This window comes from Lemur catta, chromosome 14 (genome assembly GCF_020740605.2).
Source record: "Lemur catta isolate mLemCat1 chromosome 14, mLemCat1.pri, whole genome shotgun sequence".
Taxonomy (NCBI): domain Eukaryota; kingdom Metazoa; phylum Chordata; class Mammalia; order Primates; family Lemuridae; genus Lemur; species Lemur catta.
This window is the reverse complement of record NC_059141.1, coordinates 61,610,437-61,633,953: the sequence shown is the minus strand read 5'-3', so window position 1 is coordinate 61,633,953 and position 23,517 is coordinate 61,610,437. Positions and strand designations below refer to the sequence as shown.

At 36.2% G+C, this 23,517-nt stretch overlaps 1 protein-coding gene across 1 annotated transcript; it reads right to left on the bottom strand.

The window, feature by feature from the left end:
• Positions 1 to 12,696: 12,696 nt before the first annotated feature.
• On the bottom strand, positions 12,697 to 15,042 carry LOC123649622 (heterogeneous nuclear ribonucleoprotein M-like). Its single transcript, XM_045567773.1, is given in 3 exon segments — positions 12,697 to 13,508; positions 13,510 to 14,442; positions 14,560 to 15,042. Coding segments are annotated over 3 exon segments (1,962 nt in total). The 5' UTR covers positions 15,037 to 15,042; the 3' UTR covers positions 12,697 to 12,956.
• Between the last annotated feature and the right edge of the window lie 8,475 nt (positions 15,043 to 23,517).

The following is a 23,517-nucleotide window of genomic DNA, read 5'->3' as shown; positions in this document are numbered from 1 at the left end:
GAAACTTTGTAAGCAAGAGAGAGAGCCCAGAACTGTAGAATGTTTTGATTATTGTCTTCTTTTTCATTCCAAATGTAGTAACAGAAATGATGACAGTATAATTAAACAGAGTCCATGCTTCAGTAAAGGGCTGACACTCAGCTCTGCTACTGCCAGTTACTCTGGTACTAGGATCCTTCATCTGGCATTAATGACAATATTATCAACTTAAACTTTGACGATAAAGTAAGCAATCATTAGAGGCAGAGTCACAGGTGACTGGGTAACCTTATCCGGAGAGGTATCTGGAGAGCAGTTTGAGAGTAATTTATTTCACAGGACAGGATCCAAGGGAAAGAATTTTCTGTATAAACACCAGAGATATCTTGAGCCTGTGTTTTTAAAATGACTTCCGGATGAGGTGAAAACCTCTTCAGCTAACTCTGGCCACTGATATGTCATGTGTTCGTTATCTCTGTTGTTCACCTGTTGTTTTAGAAAGTACCTACGACCTGGGACAACAAGGGCTTGGAAAGTGTGGAAACACATTGTCCTCCTGCCTTGGCATCTGAACAGTGACAGCTGCCTACTAGTTAAAAGCATATCTCTACCCCATATTATAACCAGATACGTTAGACCATCCTAGAGGGGCTAGTGGGAATTAACAACTAAAACATGAAAAACAATGAAAATATGCTAAAACACATCACTGAAAAACTGAATAAATAGAAATGTTTGGGGGAAGTTTGAAGGAGGTACACTTGGGAAGATTTATAAATACAAAATGTTCTAAAATTATGATGATGGAAATTGCCAACAAAATCTACCCATAGATTTAAAACATTCCAAATTCAATTCCCAACCCTTTTTATTTTTCTTTTTTAAGAGCTTCATTCTAAAATTCACCAGGAAAATTTAATGTGAAATGGAAATTATATATTTTTAAAAAATAGATGGACCTTTTAAGTATGAAATTGGGAGCATGATGATAAGGACCACTATGGCTCATAGAAAAGAGAACTGCTTTACTTTGCAGAACAGGTGGGAATAAAGTGGATTTTCAGAGGCAACTTGAGGACAGGGCTAGAAACAAATGAGGAGCATATTAAAATTATACGAAAAGGTTATTAAAAGATGGTACAAATAATAAGCAAATGGTCCTACAGAATGAAAGAAAATAGCAGAACAGGAACAAATTCTACTGGCTGAAATGACTGATACTTCTAAAGACATGAATTTCAGTTTAGTCATCTCCATTACCCCAAATATTCAGAAAAAGACTCAAAAACACAAGAGACATTAAAAAATATGTAAAATCAAAAAATAATTGGGTAAAAGTTGTTTAGAACAAATATACTTATCCTTACTTAACCAAAAAAAAAATTCTAGAGATAAAACTATAGCCAATAAATCTCTTACTAAATTGGGTGGTATTCCACAGACCTATGACTGCATGTCATAGAAGGCTTATTTAGAAAAGGTAATACTGTTTTTGCCTGAACCTCTCTTGAGATGTCTGCCCTTAAAACTCAGTCACCACGTTGTGAGGAAGCCCATACAACAAAAAGAGGCCATATTTAGGTGTCTGGACAATAGCTCCAGATGATTTCCAAGATGAGAGTCAGCTCATCCAAGAAACAAGGGAGGGACTAAATCTTCAGATGATTACAGTACCACCCAATCTGGCCCAAATGAGGCAGGGTGAAGCAGAAATAAGACATCCCCACCAAAGCCTGACAAATTGCAAATGTGTGAATAAAATAAATGTTATTCTTTTAAGCAACCACATTTTGGGGTGGTTTATTATGTACCAATAGAGAATTAGACAATATCCTTTGTATATTAAGAGTTTAAATATAAATCAAAATTAAAATGAAAAACTACTTGAAAATATTTGGCAAAGGTGGAAAGGTAACTCATAGGACAACATATATGAATAATACATGTACCAAAAATGCCCAATAATATCAGTTATTAGAGGAATTAAAATTAAAATGACATGGTGAAAACATTTGTCCCTTATTAATTTGACAGTTTCCATTCCTCACAACAAAAAGATCTTAAATAAATACATTTATCAAAAAGATAATGGCAGAATAAATAATGAAACATCAGATGTATTTAATTGTCATGTAAAATATGCATGAAATAATTGTTAGACCCTCAAATCAAGATGTTGAATAGGTGAAATTTTATTTATTTTATTTTTTCAATAATAAACCATATTCCTATAAATGCACAGGGAGTTGGGTGGAGGTATAGGATTAAGATAAGAAATTCAATTTTTATTCTGTATACTACTTGTATATTTTCAAAGATTATATGTTACTTTGGTAACACAAATTAGTAAAGATACTAATTGTTTATTAAAGTCCCACTCTGTGAAGGAGTGTGGCTGCTATGGAATTATGTGAAGAGTAGAGGGTTTTCCAGAGTGGATATGAGTTTCCGTTGTGCTGTTATCAGTAGAATCCATGCTTTAACCAGATAAAATTATTTCTGAGTTTGGATTTCATTTTGTGTTCTCTACTCCCATAATCGATTATACCAGTGGTCCTCAGACAAGTAAGAGCCAGGGAAATTAGGTCTAAAGGAGTCCAAAGAATGCCGGGTCAAGGCTATCACTGACCAATAGGAAATAGCCATAAGGAGTATATTTTTTTTTTCATTTCTGGTTTTGATTTTGATTCTGTTTTTCCCCTAGAATATTATGTATAAAGAATACATGTGATAAATGCAAGGCAGACACAAACTTTTTATCACTGAAAGAAAAAATATTATGAGTAAAATAATTCCATTGTAAATTATTCAATAACTGTTTACTAAACACCTGATATGTCCAAGCACTGTTCTTGGCAACCCAGATGACTATTTTATGGAATAATGTTGAGACAAGAAGCATTACCAAATGCTCTCAAAAGAGAAAAACTACAGCAAATCCTCATTTAATGTCATTCATAGGGTCTCAGAAACTGCAACTTTAAGTAAAACAACATTCAGCAGGTCCTCAAATAATGTGCCCCATTATTATATGAGCTCTTATTAGAGATTTTAATCCTGCTCTTTAACCAAGCTACTCAAAATTATGACACCTCACTAATGAAGTGAAAATAATGGTATCTGCCTTCAATTCTTCTCCCACTGAAATAATTCTATATCAGCATAGATGTCAATATCTTCTGAATAGCATAATAATTTATACATATACAGAAAAGATTAGAAGATCCATGACATAAAGTGCAAATGAAATTTTCTCCAGGTTAGGGCGTATGAAGGCCATAAAACATGATTCAATAATTTCAAAAGATTCTATAACACAGTAAGATGACTATAGTTAATCATAATTTATTGTATATTTCAAAATACTATAAGAGAGGATTTGGAATGATTTCAAAACAAAGAAATAATAAATGTTTGAGGTTTCAGGTATGCCAATGACCCTGATTTCATCGTTACATGTAGCATACATGTATCAAGATATCATATGTACCTTATAAACATGTACAATTATTGTGTGCATTAAAAATTTCAAAAATGAAATAAAATAAAATAAAAATTTCAAAGCAACATCATATAAAGTGTGTTCTCCAACCATAATAGAGTTAAACTAGAAATCAATAAAAGAGATATTTGGGAAATTAAAAAATATAGAAATTAAATGACACACTCCTAAATTATCCATTGTCTGTTTACTCTCATTATGGTTTCTTTGGCTGTGCAGAAGCTTTTTAATATGATCAGGTCCCATTTATTTATTTTTGTTGTTGCTGTGATTGCCTTTGGAGTCTTCTTCATAAATTCTTTGCCTAGGCCAATGTCTAGAAGAGTATTTCCAACATTTTCCTCTGGAATTCTTACAGTTTCATACCTTAGGTTTAAGTCTGTTATCCACCATGAGTTGACTAATAACATGTGGTATATGTATACCATGGAGTACTATTCAGCTATAAGAAACAATGGTGACATAGCGCCTCTTGTATTTTCCTGGATACAGCTGGAACACACTCTACTGAGTGAAGTATCCCAAGAATGGAAAAATAAGCACCACATGTACTCACCATCCAATTGGTTTCACTGATGAACAACTAAGTGTGCATATAGGAATAACATTTATTGGGTGTTGGGCAGATGGGAAAGGGGAGGAGGAGATGGGTATATACATACATAATGAGTGTGATACACACCATCTGGGGAATGGACACACTTGAAGCTCTGACTCAGGCGAGTGGGGGGCAAGGGCAGTATATGTAACCTAAACATTTGTACCCCCATAATATGCTGAAATAAAAAAAAACTAATAAATGTCCAAGTTAAATTTATTGCCATAAAATTTATTTTATAAGCATATTAGAAACTACAAGCATCTTAAGTAGTAGTCAACTATGTTAAACAACCTCATGATTCTTCATGTGGCTTTTAAAAATTCAGAGATAACTGGGTATGATGTACTCCATTGTAATTTACTTGTACCACAACTCCCCAATATTTTTTAGTTGATGGCTTTAGTCTTTCTGCCTGGATGTTTTAAGGAACTGACATGAGCAAATCATGGTGCCCATGAGTTTCTTACAGTTTCATGTTCTTTAATCTCTATAGACCCATGCTAAACCTTCTGAATTCTTCAACAGAATGAATATTGGGTTTTATTGAACACGAAACCTAAGAATCACCCAAGAAACTTGTGTCTCATTATCTACATTGCATCAGTCACCAACTCTCTTAATTTGCCTCTTTAACGTGATTCAAATCCTTTTATCCTTCTCCATTTCTACTGCTATTATATGAATTCAGGCATTTATTTTTCGAGCACTTTTATATCAACATCAGTTTCCTCTATAGATTTTAAGTGAAGCCAGTGATACCACTCTGAATATCCACCCTCCACCTTCAATTCTTCCACTGTCCTAGCTCCCAAGTTCTCAATGGCATCAGTATCATGTATCTAAATTACAAATCTCAATGGTTACTCTCTGTGATGGTTAATTTTATGTGTTGACTTGAGTGGAGTAAAGGATGTCCAGATGGCTGGGAAAACATAACTTTTTGATGTGTAAGGGAGAATGTTTCCAGAAAAGATCAGCATTTGAATCAACAGACCCAGTAAAGAAGATATTCCCTCACCAATGTGAACAGGCATCATCCAATTCTTGAGGCTGGAATAAAACAAAAAGGCAGAGGGAATAGAAAATTTTATCTCTCTCTTCTTGAACTGAAGCATCCATATTCTCCTGCCTTCAGACACTATAGCTCCTGGGTTTTCATATGTGGGGCCTTACACCAGCATTCCCACCCCACTCCCTGTCCTAAAGCCTATGGCCTCAGACTGGGAGTTACACCATTGGCTCAGCTGGTTATTGGGCTATTGGATTCAAATTGAATTACATCACCAGCTTTCCTGGTTCTCAAGCTTGCAGACAGCTTATCATGGTAATGCTCTGCTTCTATAATCTCCTGAGGCAATTCCCATAATAAATCTTCTCTTCTATATCTATGTCCTATTGATTCAGTTTCTCTTGAAAACCTTAACATGCTCTCCTACTTAAACTTCCTACTGTATTTATGTTAGGGTAAATTTTTCTTCATGGAATAAATGATATGGGCTCTCTATACCTTTTAAAATTCTTCTTCTGGCTGTCTTCTATATACCATCATTATTTAAGCTATCTTTAATACTTATAACTTCTCTAAATGTCACATATTTATCTACATATTTCTCCCCCTGTTTTCCACCTCCTTTTTCTCTTGATGATTTTTTATTAATCCATATTACTCAATACAAGTATCATATCTTCTGTACTCTTCCCTAAGTCGCATTCTATAAACCCGTAAGTTGTTAGTTGTCCTGTTCTTGTTACTATGTTCCCATATATCCAGTACTAATTGCAGTGATTTACAGCCATATGCTTATTTACTGAACTTCCTTTCAGATACAGGAGTTTTATCTTAAATAACTCTTAATCCCTAGAGTCTAGCATAGTATTCAGTATATTGTCAGTATGAAAGAGAAATTAAATTGAATTAAATGGAACTGAACTGAATGGGAATATTTATTATAATTAATATAACAAGATCCCAATAATTATATGGAAAATTTATCTTTTCTAAACTTCACATACAAAAAATAGTTTTAAGAAGTAAAGGACTGATGTCAGCAACATGATACAATAGGAATTCTCTGGCTTCACCCACATTCCTCACAAATCCAACTAGCAACTATTCACAGAAAAGAATATCATTCTGAATATCCTAGGGCTTGGGAGTGAGGTTGAAACACCCCCCCTGGACTACAGAACTGACAAAAGCCACAATCCCACAGTAAGAGGAATGGTTCTCTTTGATCATACTGCCCCTTCCACAAGTTGGCATAGTGCCACAAACAGAGAATTCCCCTGGACCCCCAGTTTCTATAAAGGGAAAACTGAATTGGAGGTGAACATTCAGCTCTTTTATCATTCTGGGACCTTCTGCAGGAGGCTCAGTCCTGACTCATCCCACAGAAAACATTGGGAGCACTGGCGAAGTTTGGTCATGTAGAGTCAGTTAGGAACAAAGAATGGGGTTGAGGCTCACAGAAAACAGCACACAGATCTTGATGGTTGCTCTACATTCCAGCCAATGGAGGTGCCACACCATAGAAATTAACTAATAGTACCACACTATAGAAAACACAGTCCATGGGTCTTTCAGGCCCATTAGCCAGATTCTCCAAATAGCCTGAGTGCTTTCATCAGATCTTCCCCAGGTCCCATTTCAGAGAAGCAAAGGGGCTAGACAGGCTTGATCCAGAAAATCAAGCAGCTCTTCATCTCAACCAAAAAGCCCACCCAACCACCCTGCACAGGGAAGGAGATTCCTACACTATGAATTTCAAATCTCAATTGTGCATTTCTAAGGGCATAACCTCTGGTCTCCCCTATCATGAGTAGTGACTGTGCCTACCCTCAGAGATCAGCCTGCAGCTCCTAACCAGAAACCATCACAATATCCAGCCACCAGCTCTGCTTGGTAACAGAGCCCAGATGTTAGTCTCAGAGCATTGGGCAGCACAGCCAGAAACCCCAAAAAAATCAGAGCAAAGTCAGTTGCCCAGTCTAGTAAAGAACTCAACACAAGCTCTGCCTGCCTAGGGTTGTTATCAGCAGGCCCTTGCAGAATCACCAGCTAGACTAAATGGTGAAGGTCTCTGCCAAAGAACACCTGTAAAGGCCAGAGGAAGAGGATGTTTTCTCAAATATACAGGTAAGAATGCAAGAACACAAAAATTACAAACAATCAGAGAATCATGGCACCTCCAAAAGAAACTAATAAAGTTCTAACAGTGGACCTGAAAGAAAAGGAGATTTATAAAATGACTGACAAAGAACTCAGATTAATACTCATGAAGAAGTTTGGTAAACTACAAGAATATGCACATAGACAGTTTCATGAAATTTGGAAAATATACACTAACAAAGAGAGAAGTTTGACAAAGAAATAGAAACAATAAAAAAGAATCAGATGGAAATCCTAGAGTTGGAGAATACAACAAATAAATTGAAAAATTCAATAGAAAGCTTCAACTGCAGATTCAATCAAGCAGAAGAAAGAATCACTCAGATGGAAGACAGAACATTTGAAATTATCCCATAAGTGGAGCAAAAAGACATAAGAATGGAAATAATGAAGAAAATCAGGAATTATGGAAGATTATCAAGAAACCAAATAATAGGACATAATAAGATTTCCAAAAGCAGCAGAAAGCAGAAATAGGTCAGAAAGCATAATTAAAGAAATTGTGGCTGAAAAATTTCCTAATGGGGGAACAGATGTCAACACCCAGGTACAGGAAGCACAGAAGTATTCAATCAAATTTAACTAAATGAGGAGTACACTGAAGCACATAATAATCATATTGTCAAAAATGAAAGACAAAGACAAAATTCTGAAAGCAGCAAGATATAAGAAATGCATCAAATACCAAGGTGTGTTAATATGACTATCAGTGAATTTCTCAGCAGAAATCTTGCAGGCTAGAAGAGAGTAGAATAATAAACTCAAAGCACAGAAGGGAAAAAACCCTACTGATGAAGAATATTTTATCCATCAAAACTGTTCTTCAGAAATGAGGGGAAAAAATTAGAAAAAAAGAAACTTTCCCAGACAAACAAAAGCTACAAGAGATTATCATCACTATACCTGCAGTATAGAAATTGCTAAAAGGAGTTCTTTAAATTTAAACAAAAAACTAATAATTAATAGCATGAGACATAATAAAGCACCAAAGTCAATGGTATAAATAAAACAAAGCCAGAATATTACAGGATGTAATGATGGTGTGTAATGCAATCTTTCCCCAGTACAAGGGTTAAAAGATAAAGCTATTAGTAACAACTATAGCTAAAATAATATTTCAAGGCATACACATTAAAAAATGATGTAAAATTTGGCATCAAAAGCATAAAAAGTGGAGTAAGGGGAAAGTAAAAGTGTAGAATTGTTGTATACAAAGTTAAGTTGCTATCAGCTTGAAATAGGATAAGTATGTGATGTGCTAGGTAAGCCTCATGCTAGGTAAGCCACAAAGCAAAAATCTTTAGTAGAAGCACAAAACAAAAATGAAAAGGATCCAAAGCATACTACTCTAGAAAACCATCAAACCACAAAAAAATAGGCAACAAGAGGGAAATAAAATATCCACAAAACAACCAGAAAACAACCAAAAAAGTCAGTGGTAAGTTCTTACCTATCAATAATTACTTTGAATATAAATGGATAAAATTCCCCAATAAAAATAGACACAGTGACTAAATGGACTAAAAATATAAAACAAGAACCAACAATATAGTGCCTACAAGAGACTCACCTTCAGTTTAAAGATACACATAGACTTAAAGTGAAGAGATGGAAAAAAATATTCAACGCAAATGGAAACCAAAAATAAATAAACAAGATAGGACTAGCTATACTTATATCAGACAAAATAGATTTTAAGTCAAAAACTTTAAAAAGAGACAAAGAAGGACATTATATAATGATAAAGGTGTCAATTCATAAATAAGATATAACAATTGTAATTATATATCCACCTAACATTGTAGCACCTATAAAAAGTATTAAAGGATCTGGGAAATGAAGCAGGTAGGAGGGAGAAGGAGGGGATGGGTAAATTCACACCTAACAGGTACAATGCACACCATCTGGGGGATGGGCATGCTTTGATTCAAACAGTACAAAAGCAATTTATAAAACTAAAATGTTTGTACTCCCATAATACTCTGAAATTAAAAAATTTAAAATAATAATTTATTTCAGTTGCAAGAACCAATATTTATAAAAGTTATGTTTATTTACGAATTATGGATAAGATAATTATTTGCTAAATCTCTTATTGCCAGAGGCTTTTGTGTATTATAACTATTTAATCAACGAGTAATTGAAACTCATGTGTTAGTATTGGCATACACTTTATGTATGAAATTAATGAATGCAATAATAGTAGAAGATGGTAATACCCTATATTCAACATGGACAGATCATCCAGACAGAAAATTAATAGGGAAACTTGGACTTGAACAACATGGTAGACCAAATGGATCTAACAGACAGACAAAACATTCCCTCCAACATTAGTAGAGTGATTCCTCCTGAGCATACACAGAACATTCTCCAAGATAGATCACATGTCAGGGCACAGAACAAGTCTCAGCAAATTTAAGAAGATTGAAATTATATCAAGCATTATTTCTGACCAAAAGGGTATAAATCTAGAAATTAACAGGAAGAATTTCAGAAAATTCACAAATACATGGAAATCAAACAACATGCTCCTGAACAACCAATGGATTAATGTAGAAATTAAAATAGAAATTAAAAAATATCTTGAGACAAAATGGAAACAAAACATACCAAAATTTATGCCATATAGCAAAAGTAATTATAATAAGGAAGTTTATAGCAATAAGTTCCTATATCAAAGAAGAAGAAAGGTCTGAAATAAACTTCAAGGTAAACCTCAAGGAACTAGAAAAATAAGAATAAACTAAGCCCAAAATAAGTAGAAGTAAGGAAATGATAAAGATCAGAGCAGAAACAAATGAATTAGAGACTAGAAAAACAAAGCAAAAAATCAATGAAACTAAGTTTTTTGTAAAAAATAAACAAAATAAACAAACCTTTAGCTACACTAACAAATAAGAGAAGAATCAAATAAATAAAATCAGAAATGAAAGAGAAGACATTACAATTGATATCACAGAAATGCAAAGATCAAAAGAGAATACTATGAATGATTATACACCAACAAAGTGGACAACCTAGAAAAAAATGGATGAATTCCCAGACAATTACAACTTGCCAAGACTGAATCATGAAGAAATAGAAAATCTGGACAGACCAATAATGAGTAAGGAGATTGAATCAGTGACAAAGTCTCCCATCAAAGAAAAGCCCAGGACCTGACGGCTTCACAGCTGAATTCTACCAAACATTTAAAAAGAATTAATGCCAATCCTTCTCAAATTATTCCACAAAATTGAAGAGGAGATAAAACTTTCAAACTCTTTTTTACAAGACTAGAATTACCCTGATATCAAAACCAGACAGGGATACTACCAAAAAAAAAAAATTACAGGCCAGTATCATTGATGAACTTAGATATAAAAATCCTCAACAAAATACTAGCAAACCAAACTCAACAGCATTAAAAGAATCATATCCAGTAGGAGTTATCCTGGGGATGTAAGAGTGGTTCAACATACAGAAATCAATGAATGTGATTCATCATATTAACAGAATAAAAGACAAAAAATAATATATGATCCTCTCATCAGATGCAGAAAAAGCATTTGACAAAATTCAACATCCTTTCATGATAAAAACTCTCACCAAATTAGGTATAAAATAAACGTATCTCAATACTATAAAAATCATTTATGAGAGGCCCGCAGCTAACATTATACTCAATAGTGAAAAATTGAAAGGCTTTTCTCTAAGATCTGAAGTAAGGCAAGGACTTCCACTCTCATCACTTCAACATAGTACTGGGAGTCCTTGCCAGAACAATTAGGCAAGAGAAAGAAATAAATGACATCCAAATAAAAATGAAGAAGTGAAATTGTAACCATTTGCTGATGACATGATCTTATATAAATAAAATGCTATAGACCCCACCAAAAAACTGTTAGGACTAATATATAAATGCAGTAAAATTGCAAAGTACAAATTCAACATGCAAAAATCAGTAACATTTTTGTTCATTATCAATGAACTACCCCAAAAAAGGAAACAAGAGAACAATTTCATTCACAATTACCACAAAAAAAGAAAAGAAAGAAATACTTAGGAATAAACTTAACCAAGGAGGTAAAAGACCTATATACTGAAAAGTATAATACATTGATGAAAGAAATTAAAGAAAATGCAAATAAATGGAAAGAAAGATACACTGTGTTCATGGATTGGAAAGATTAATATTGTTAAGATATCTATATTACCCAAAGCAATCTATAGATTTAATGCAATCTCTATCAAAATCCCAATGTCATTTTTCATAGAAATATTTTAAAAATTCTAAAATTCATATGGAACTACAAAAACTCCAAATAGCCAAAGTAATAGTGAACAAAAAAACAAAAAAAACTGGAAGTATCATGCTACCTGATTTCAAACTATACTAAAGGCTATAGTAATTAAAACAACATTGTCTTGGCAAAAAAAGAAATAGACATATTGACCAATGGAACAGAATAGAGAATTCAGGAATGAATACATACATGTATGTTCAACTGATTTTCAACAAGGTCCCAAGAGTACACAATGGGAAAAGGACTGTCTCTGAAATAAATGGTGTTGGGAAAAATGATTTTCCAGAAGCAGAAAAATGAAATTGGACCCTTATTTCACACCATACACAAAAATCAACTCAAAATTGATTAAGACTGGAAATTCTATAACTACTACAAAAAATATAGGGGAAAAACTGTACAACATTAGCCTGTGCAATGAATTTTTTGAATTTGACCCCCAAAGGTTGGGCAACAAATGCCCAAGGTTTTTGGTGTTAATCACCAAACTGAAAAGCTTCTAAATAGCAAAGGAAACAATTAATTGTGTGCAGAGACAACTTATGCATCAGGAAAAAATATTTGCAACCCATACATCTGATAAGGGGTTAATATCTAAAATATAGAAGATGCTCAAACCACTCAATAGCAAGAAAACAAAAAAGCCAATTAACAAATGAGCAAGGGACCTGAATAGACATCTCTCAACAGGACACATACAAATGGCCAACAGATATATAAAAAATGTTCAGCATCACTAATCATTAGGAAAATGGAAACTAAAACCAGAATGAGATATCATCTCAGACATGTCAGAATGACTTTTATCAAAAATATGAAAGATAAGTATTGGTGAAGATGTGGAGAAAAGGGGGGCCCTTGTACACTGTTGGTGGGAATGTAAATTAGTATAGCCATTGTAGAAAACAGTATGCAGGGTCCTCAAAAAAACCAAAAGTAGAATTACCACACACTCTAGCAATTCCACTTCTGGCTATTTACCAAAAAAAAAAAAAAAAAAAAAAAAAACCCTGGAAATCAGTTTGTCAAAGAGATGTCTGCATCTCCACGTTCACTGCAGTGCTATACATAATGGCCAAGTCGTGGAATCAACCTATCAATAGCTGAATGAATAAAAATTATACAGAATGGAATACCATTCCACCTTTATTTTTTTTTTTCAGGAACTGGTATTTATTATCAAAGTCATATTTGATGTCAACAAGATGCCACAACTACAAAAAAAATTGCGCACATTGCAATCTCAATGCAAACAGTCAAATAAAACCCCAGTCATTAAAAAAGTAGTTCAAATTACCCCAAAAAGCAACTGAATTTTTTAAACATCTTTATACATCCAGCCAACAAATTAAAATGTTTAACAAGAAAAAATACAAATTCAGAGGTCTGGTATCGATGTTTAAAAAAGGCAACTGCTTAAGCGTTTCTATCGATTCGCACGTCAATCTCCCAGCCACTCAGCTTCATGCCGTTCATCATCTGGCAGGCTCGCTAGGCCACCTCTGGAGACTCGAACTTCACCACTCCACACCCCTTGGACTTCGCATTCTCCATCTTGATGTCAGCGTACAGCACGTGGCCACATTTGTTGAATTTGTCATTTAGCATCTTCCATGTGAAATCAAATGGGAGATTTCTTACAAATATCTGGCAGGCCTTCCTAGCTACCCCAGGAGCATGACCTCCAGCTCTGCCAAAGGAACCTGCGAAGCTTCCTCCAAAGTTGCCACGCTCCATCTCGATGGCGAGGTCAAAGCTGGCACCGCCACCGCCACCCATGGCCAGGCCCATGCGCTCAATGCCAGTGCCCAAGGCTTGGCCCATGGCAGGGCCCATGCGCTCAAGGCTGTTGGCACCCATACGCTCCAGGCCCATGTGCTCCAGACTGTTGGCGCCCATGCACTCCAGGCCCATGTGCTCCAGACCAGTGGCCATGCGATCCATCACAGGCCCCATGTGGGCCCATGTGCTCCAGGCCATCCCCCATGCCTGCAGGCACCATGCGCTCCATGCTCAGGCCCAGGCACTCGATGGCAGGGCCCATGTGCTCCACACCAGAGCCCATGCGCTCAATGGTTTGGCCCATGCAGTCGACGATGGAGACCATGTCGAGGCCCAGTGGGCCCATCCCCTCAATGCCAGAGCCCATGCGCTCCACAGAGCCCATGCGGTCCATGACCAGTCCCATACCCTCGATTTCGGAGCCCACGTGATCCATGCCATGGCCCAGGCCTGCGCCCATGCACTCCATGCCAGCACTGCCAATGTGGTCAATGCCAGGGCCCATCCTCTCAATTCCAGGAACTCTGCCTCCACCTCCACCTCCTCCCTGCTTTGCAATGATCTCTCCTCTCTTCAGTGCATTACTTAGGATTTCATTTATTCTGCCCATGTTCATCCCAGATCCAAATCGACCCATGTTTTCCATACCACCACCAAACAGTCCTTCCATGCCTCCCATTTTATTTATTCCAAATCCTATGCCTTCCATTCCCATTCCTGCGGTCCCTAGGTTTCCCATTCTAATGCCTTTATTCAGGTGATTGGCATCAATAGGCTTCCCTCCTGGCCCTAACCCCATGCCAATGCCAGCAAGGCCGTGGGGAAGTTGTTGTGGATCCTCAGGAGGGAAAAAATCTCCCTCTGGTAAGGCCCTCTCATCCATTTTGACGTGCATTGGTCTATCAAATAGCAGTTGGCCAATGAACATAGATATAGCTTGCACAGCTTCAATGGGCTGTTCAAAAGTAACAGTGCCTATTCCACGACTTTTTCCATCTTTATCCTCAAGAATGTCTGCCCGGACCACCACACCAGCCATACTAAATACTTCCTTCAGTTTCTTCCAGCCAACTTCATAATCCAGATTTGCTACAAATACCGTGCTTCCAAGTCTTCCAGCCTGTAATGCATGGATAATCTCATTTGGGATGTTAGGGTTATTTAGGATAGTGGGTGGGATATTAATCATTCCTGGGCCACCTGGTCCCATACCCATCTCACCAGTCATAGCCATCACCTTTTGCATTGCTCTCCTGGCATGTTCACCATCAGGATCTTCTTTGACTTTCAGTGGTCTTCCACTCAGACTATGCTTGTTTAGGACTTCTGTGGCCTTTTACATGCTCTCTTCCATCTTGAATTCAACAACGGCACATCCCCTTGACTTTCCTTCAGTGTCCATTAAGAGTTCCACGTATGTTACCTCACCAACTTTTTCTTTAACCAGGTCTTTAAGTGACTGCCATTTCACATCAAAGGGTATGTTTGTAATGAAGGCTCTGTATCTTTTAGTTGGATTGGCATATGGCTCAAAGCGACTGCCTCCTCTTTTTATGTTTTTCTCCTTCCTCTTCTCATGCTGACTAGGTCGTTCTCCTTCACCCTTAGGGCCTGGAGCCCTGTTGCCAGTAGGCACTCCGGGCACGCCACTCTCCTCCTCCATTTCGATCTCTGTCGCCGCCACCTTGGCTGCCACTTCGACCCCTGCAGCCATTTTCTCCGCATCTGGGCTTTGTCTATTCCACCTTTAAAAAGAAGGAAATTCTGTAATTTGAGACAACATGAATGTAATCAAAGAACATTATGGTAAATGAAATGTCAGGCACAGAAAGACAAATACCACATATTCTTCCTTTTATGTGGAATGTAAAAGAATTGAATTCATAGAAGCAGAGAATAAAATGGTGGTTACAGAGGCTGGGGGTTGAGGGGGATGGGGAGATGATAGTCAAGGGTATAAAACTTCAGTTAGACAAGAGGAATATATTTTCTCTCTTTTTTTTTTTTGAGTTCTATTGCACAGCATGGTGCATGTAGTTAATAATAGAGTACCATCCATTTCAAAATTGCTGAGAATAAATTTTAAATGTTCTTATCATCAAAAATGTTACATATTTGAGAATATAGGTATATTAACTAGCTTGATTTAATATTCCACACTGTATTCATAAATTATAACATCTCTTTGTACCCCATAAATTAATACAATTATAAGTTGTCAACTTACAACAAAGATTAGTTTATTCCTTAGTGTTTCTCTTTTGAGGCCCCATGAGGCAGACAAAGAAACAGTTATGGATAAGAGTCCCAAATTTTGGTCAATTGGCCAGTGATTCCACTCTTTTCATTCATCAGGTTGGTCATGTTTAAACTGTTTTAAGTAGAGGTGGAGCCTTGGACCTTATAAAAATCAAGTAGTCATCCAGAGTAAACAGTGTTAGAGAAGACGTTAAGCCTACTGCTTTAGAGTTGTTGTTTGTTTTTTGTCCCAAGAAGTCTCAATACTTTCATTATTCCTGCAGTCTCTTTGGAGAAGATTAGAGGATTTAGTATAGAGATCTATGTTTCAATTTGGAAAATATTAAGGTTTTCTTTTCTTTTTATTTTTTTAAATTCATATTGTTAACTTTAGGTCAACTGTCTGAATATCGTTAAACTCATTGACTACAATAATGCATATAAAAGACAAAGTTAATATGATGTTTGAGATAAAAACACAATATAATGTTAGAAGAAATCTTCATCTTTGAATTTGAACGTTGCAAGGCATTAATACAAAAGTTTTTCAAGATAGCTCTTTTTCATATTGCAATGAAAACTAGTTTCTTTCTTGTATTTATCACTTTTCACATAAGCACAAGTGGATCATATAGATGTAAAGTAATGATCAGAAGCACTTAGTAATAAAAAGAACCAGGGCAAATGAGAATGTTTCGTAGCAACAAGAGTCTTCAAAGTATCTTCAAATTAGATAACAATGGGGAAAAAGTGAAAAACAAGGAAAAATGAGCTGTCTACCTATCAAGTGGGAGGAATTGGTTTGAGAAGGAAATAAGATACAATATTCTCCCATTTAAATGTGTTTATCAAGCCCCTACATCTTTGGTAAATAAGTTCTCTTCTGAGAAATTAAAAGATAAATGAAGCAAAGAAAACCCGTCCTCAATCTTGGAAAATCAATTCAAGACATGTGACCTAAGTTAGGCATGCCTGCAGTCTTTATCCCTGGCTGTTTGCTCTTCTCCAGCCATTCTTAACCTTTGCCTGAGAAATTGAACATCATAGGTTTGTCAATAATATCTTTGTTACTCTTCCCCAGTCCTCTTTCCAGAGCTTCAGAATCAAATACTAACTATCTGCCTGACATCTGCAATTGTATACCTCATCATCAATGTTTGGTATAATCTATTAAAAAAAAAACTTGAATGCATTACAATTAGTAAACATTCAGCCAGAAAACCTAGATAGCATTAAGTAATTTCAAACTTAGTTTCATTTTCATATTCAAGATGTCTGGAATTGACCAAGACTCTCTTCTTGACCAAACCTTAGTCAAGCTCCTCTGAGCCCTCTTCAAGGCAAAGCCTAAACCTTGGCCTATGCCCTGTGAGAACTGCAACCTATTGACACAGAAGATTTCATCCACTTCAACACTAGAGACTTGAGCAAACACCCACATGATTTCTAGCAGCTCAAGGACATGTCCCTGGGATGATCCAGCCCCATTAATTTCTTGCCTGAGAAATCGCGAGGCTTCCAAAAGAATTTATTGTTTTTTCCAGCCCAAACTGCAATGATACACCCTGACCTGACATCTGCCTTGCCTAACGGTTCTCAAAAAACAGCCTCCTCCACCTGCATTTTGTAATTTTCCACTTCCCTGATTTTGTTTGAGTCCCCACTCATTTCTTTCTCTTAAACCTCCCAGTCATCTCAGCCAGGACTGGTGTTGAGCTTGATCTATACTGAAGTATCTCTCCCATACTGCAGGAGCCTAAATAAAATCTGTACCACTGCCTTTCACAAATGCCCAGCTCTGTTTCACTTTGACAGAGGCAGTTGCTCCAGAGCTGATAGGTAAGACACTGGATCAGGGATCCACTTGCCTTCTCTCTTGTTTCTTTGCCATGAATGACTTTCATTCCCCATACCACAGTCACTGTACAAAATTCCTGCTGTAATTCCAGCTATTGTGGCTGCATTCCAGCCGATAGGAAGGAGGAAGGAAGGGGAGCAAAAGCATGCCCTTTAAAGACAATTCTTGGAAGCTGCTTGTACAAGTACCACAGCTGATATTGTGTGGTCACACTTAGCTGCAGCGAGGATAGAGATATATAGACTTTATTCTAGGCAAACTTGTGCTCTGCAAAAACTGGGTATTGGTTATTACTGAGAGAGGAGAAAAGAGACATTAGGGTACAGCTAGCATGATCCAACACACCAGTTTCAAAATAGTTTATTTTTTAAAATTTCTGTTAATGATACCTTTTAGTCATCAGGGTCAAAATTTGTCACCTCCTCCTCTTTTTAGCCTGAAAATGAAATTAAAGCCACATTTTCTCTTTAATTAAATAAAGTCATTTAATTAGATGATCTCTAAGATCCCTTTGAGGTATCCCATGAAATATCATTTGCCAAAAATTATCCAATCCTTTTAATAGTTTGTCTTATAATGAACATAGGACCTAAAAATAAGTTCTGCAGAGCAGTAAGTGGTCCCAATATGTATTCATTAAAACACAATTGAAAGAGCCCTAAACCAGATTTATTAAGGCTTCGAGAGGTAGCGTCTGCCAGTTAGGGAGTTAGGGGAAAAAAGCAGCATAAAGACACTGCTCCAAGTGTGAGTTTGTGATTTAGTATCTAGAGATGAGTTCACTTGGAGCAGGTAAATAAAAACCTGAAAAATAGATTTTCTGAAATTGAAGTATTATCATAATATTAAAACAACTGTTACTTGTCAAAAAAATGTGCTGCTTTTAATATAGTTTTGATTTTGTTATTTGATTATATTTTATTTTGAATTAGTAACTGAGTTTTTATAAATGGTATAATTTTTTTCTTCTTTAAAGAAGTTTTTCTTTTGGTGTAAAAGGAAAGGGGTTACTTGTTTCTCTATGTTCTAGGAAAAATAACACAATGTTAGAATGATCTATTTATTGATGAAAACAGAATTCACCCTGAAAGTCTCAGAGCCCAGATTTTTGTGACAACATTTTTGATGTGGTATTTCAGTTTCTTTCATTATAATTGGATAATTAAGATTTTTAGACACCTTTTGAGTCTATTTTAATATTGCTGCCTAGAAAATCATTTATTTACCAAGAATTTAAAGTATATTATTATATTGTCAATCACCTATGATTATAATCCATTTCTCTGTGTCATATTATATATTTATAGGTTTTGTATTTTTCCCTTCTTAACCTTGCCAAATTTGTATATATTTCATCATTTAAAGAACCATATTTTAAATACATTTGGTTTAACTCCATTTGTTTTTTAAACTCATTAATTACTTTTTTCTTCTTAAAGTATATTTTAATCTCCCTTTTTATGACTTATTGAATTAGATGCTTAGTTTATTTACTTTCAGAGTTTTCATTTAATAATAAAAAGGTCAATATATGATTTTGCCACAGAGTACAACTTTGACCATATGTCTTAAGTTATAATGTGTTATTATAGTGCTATTATTATCTTATACCTAGTCTCTAATTTCACTTTTGATTTCCTTTTTGATCCAAGAGTTATGTGGGGAAAACATAAATTTTCTAATAAATTTCTTCTAATAATAAACATGTTTTCCTCAAATTAGACCCCCCTACCATTCTTTAGATAATATGTCTTCTCAAATGTCATTGAAAATGCATTTTTCCTTCATTTTCTTGGGTTAAGTCTATTATATAAAGATTTTTCATTTTTCTTCATAGAATGAAATCTATATATTATCCTGATTTGAAATGGATTTTTTTCAAAGATGTTATAGGTTATGCTCCAAAGATTTTAGTGTAAATCAGAGAGAGAAAGAGAATGTTTTAAAGTCTAGAGATTTTATTATGGTAAGTAGAGGCTCTACCAAGTTTATTAGTTGTTTAAAAGGACTTAAATTTAGAGCAAAAAAAAAAAAACTAACCAAACAAACAAACAAAAAGCAGGGATGTTTGTAGTGTGGGAGAAGGGAAGTAAGGAAAATGAGCTGAGGAAAGAAGAAAGGGACAACCAATATAAGGAGGCTTCATGAAAAATATCAGCACCTGAACAATCCAGAATAGCCTGTGAATATTTAAAAGCATAGGTTTCAAGTACTTAATCTTGAAAATTATTCCCTTGTATTTTTCTGTCACATAATTCCTTTCAGTTCCACTGAAGCTTCATTAAAATCAGCTACCTGCAACAGTCTGTAATAATGTTATATGAGGCATTACAGGAAATCAAGGACATTGGTCCATACCTTTCCTGTGGGTTGTAGTATGGAGGAAGGGACATGTGGCCTAGATTTCACAGGCACAGGAAAGTGGATCTAGAGGTGACCATAGGTGGTTACAAGAGCACAGGCCTCCCATCAAAATTAGGGAATTCACATCCATTTTGAATAAATATCATGGACTCTTATGAAATGGCTACCATTATTAAGGTTCTACATTCCTGCCTTGCATGATGTGTATCCACACCAATAAAATTTTGCAGGGGAGTTAAGGAACTGAACAATTTGAGCACCAGCACCAAATATACTTCTCAAAGCCTCACCAACCATTACACATGCTACCCTTGCTTCCAACCTCCTACTGCCATCTCTCAGCAAAGGACTGTGATAGGCCAAGATAGGGAATTCAAGATATTATTGCATGTGTTCCCCTCCTGCTTAGCCTGGGTGCAACTTCCCTTTGCTTTTGTTAAACATAGTCACTCCGGTTTTGTTTCTCATTATCTAGTCTCATCAGCAATATATTTTGTAGGCAATCTGCCAAGTTCCTGACTTTTGGAAGCCAACATTCCATATTTTAAAGAGTTGACAGAGTTTGTTTCCTATTTTAATATTTCTTTGATCATTTCAGAAAGAAATTGAGCACATAGTCTCACATTACAGTTTGAAAAAGAAAGCTAGTTTTCCTAAAGAGGGATGAAATGTAGCCAAACTTGATCTTGGCCACTTACGCATGACCTTTCTCACATTCGCTTTTTTCTTTCCAGTACACCATCAAATGATTCCTTCAAGGCTTGCAGCCTCACTCTTGGAATTTGTCAGTAGACTCCTACCTGGTCTTCTGAGCACTAGGCTTGTTCTCTTGAACCTTGTCACAAACTTAATCTTCTTTAAATGTTCTTTTGATTTTGTCTTTCTCCTACTGGGAAACCATCAAGTTCCATCAGATCATAAGCTTTGTAGTTAGTTGCAAGTGGGAGTAACCATGCCAAGGATACCCACGACCTAAGGGTTAATCCAGGCAATCATTGTATTGTTTACACTGAAATTATCACCCTTGATGCAAGAATTCTGCAGAAATCAAGTCATTAGCCTACAGCCACGAGATTATTGTGAAAAGAAATTGCATTTATTTAGGTAAAAAGTCAGTGTCTGGTTGTAATAAAGAGTCTGACTCCATTTTCTTTTAATGTTTGACTGCTAACATCTTTAAGACCTCACCCCTTCCTCTTCCCTTTGTGTCCCCCACATCAATCTGATAAGAAAGCCTGGGTGCTTCCTCCTTTAGCCTTGGTGAGAGTTTCAAACTACCACAAGCCCCTTCCTGTGTGGGGAACTTCAGCCTGGCCTCACCTCCAAGCACCGTAGAAAACTCCACTCCTTTCCTTTCCGTTTCAAACATTTTCAGATCAGTTTTGGAGGGCTTCCCTGCTACCTCCATAAAGCCTCAATATGTCACTAATAAAACTTTCTATACCCTTTTGGAGTTTGTGTGTGTGGCATTGGTGTTGACATCTAAACCAATCTTTGGTTGGGTTTCCGACCTGTTCTTACAGCCTGGCTACAACACTAATAAAACAGAAGATATTCTAGGCCACAGCAAAGAGTAAAGCAGTAATGAACAATGTTCACAGAAACAGTGCTCACACATTGATTCATGCCTTCATTGAGTTGATCATGTCCTGAACACCTGCAGTGCGGCCAAGCAGTCAGTCATTACTCAAGAGGTTTAAAGCTGCTAGTTGGGCTAGACCAAGCTAGGAAAGGCTCTGGAGTAGCTGGTCTTGATTCCTGAGTCTATCACCTTTTTCTGGCAATACTAAATGCTTAATAAATGTAACCTAGTAACATCGTTACTACTGTCATCTATTCCCTTTTTAAATTCTCACTATAACTTAGAGAAAAAAAAATCATTGTCTACCATTTTGCAGAAAGATTGAAAGAGCTTGGGAAGAAATCCAGCTTCCATAAGAAAGGGTTCCTTCCCAGGGAGTGGGACAGCAGCAAACTTCTGAACACAGGACTGCAAGATGCAGAAGGAGCTGAGAGCCTGTCTAGAGAGCAGAATAAAAGATGCCTGTAGTGGATGGAAAAATATCAGTGTCATCTTCTGTCCATGAAAAGAAAACTCAAAGCAAAAGTGTGAAAATATTAGAATGTAAAATTCTATTAGCTGCTCTTCTCTTTGATCTCACCATTCATCAGTCTGAAGTTCAAGCTCTGCTTAAATAATGCAAATGTCACCACCTACCTATGCTGATTTATTGCAATGGATATACTGGTTTATAGCTTCCATTTCTTACAAATAGAAATTTAGTTCTTCTTATGCTCCAGTCTCTGGGGTTCTGGCCTCTCAAATTCTCTCTACGCAAGGAGAACGCTTTTTGTATTCACGTGTGCCTTTGCACAGTTGTTCTCATCCCTTCCTGAGTGTAAATCATCCTTCCCTTGAAAGTTCCAGTTGTGAAATCTCACTCCAGATTAATGTTAAAAGTGGATTTTCCCTGTCCATGCCATATATCAGGAAAAAGTACATTTTTCCCTAATTAAAATTTCTCTAAGACCTCTAAAACAGTTTACCATGTTTGTTATTATTAAAGAATCATTCGTATCAGTGTACAAAGAAATAAACTTATTTCGTTGTCATTATTTCAAATAGGAGCTCCTTAGCAAGTGTCTACATAAGGCCCATGTGTTGCATTGTACAGTTTACAGACTGTTGTCGTGTTTACTACAGAATGATAGTCACGCGTATCTCTCTGTCTCTCTGCAATGTGGCTCTTTGAGCTACTGCTCAGCGGCACCTCTTTTTAGAGCCCAGGTCATGCTCCTCATGACTCTCTATACATCTCTGTTCCATCACATGGGACACACCTTCATTCTCCTCAAGGACTTCAGCACCTGCCTCTCACCCTTACTTTCCAGCCCATCTGTTCCCTGCTGCTTTCACAGAGATATACATCATTAAGGTGATGTGCCTTCTCATCTTTGATCTCACTGTTCCTGGATCTTCTCAACAAGAGTCTTTGCATTCCATCAGGGTACCCCTCTGTGGAGGCACAGTTCTATCTCAACCTTGTTTTCACTGGAAATATCCGACATCTGAGCTTTCCTGAAGTAAAGTTTTATTCTCTGACCAAATCTCGGGGCTACTGTTCATTTATACATTCCGTAATTCATTTATTTATTCAGTAGTCCTTAATGACTCCCTACTATGTTACACTATCCCCAGATCCACCGTTAGGGCACCGAATCTGCCCTTCCTGCCCATTTCTAAACTCTAAATCTTACTATGAAAATTTAATTACTATATACAATAGAGCACTAAAAACATCTAGCTGGTGAAAATTATTTTATGCCTCTCTCTCTGATTTTGTAGAGTCTGAGATAAGATTTTGAAGGGGAAACTCCAAAGAAGAATGTACCCATTAGCAGTGCATGAGAACACTTGAGAATGTTAAAATGTTGCCAATAGATATTAAGAAAATATTTCATGTCATTTTATCAATGTATTCTAACAGCCCACATAGAACATGTAAATAAACTGGTGAATATAATTTCTACATTCAAAGGAAATGGAAGATATAATTTGTTATTTAGTACATAATAGGGAAAATGGAAATTTATAAAATCACCTGAAGAAGTTTAATAAGTGTCAATGCCTGGACCCCACAACAGATCAATTAAAGCAAAATATCTGTGGTGAGTCTTAGCATTAGTATTTGTTTTAATTTGCACAGGTAATTATAAGACTTATCCAAAGCTGAG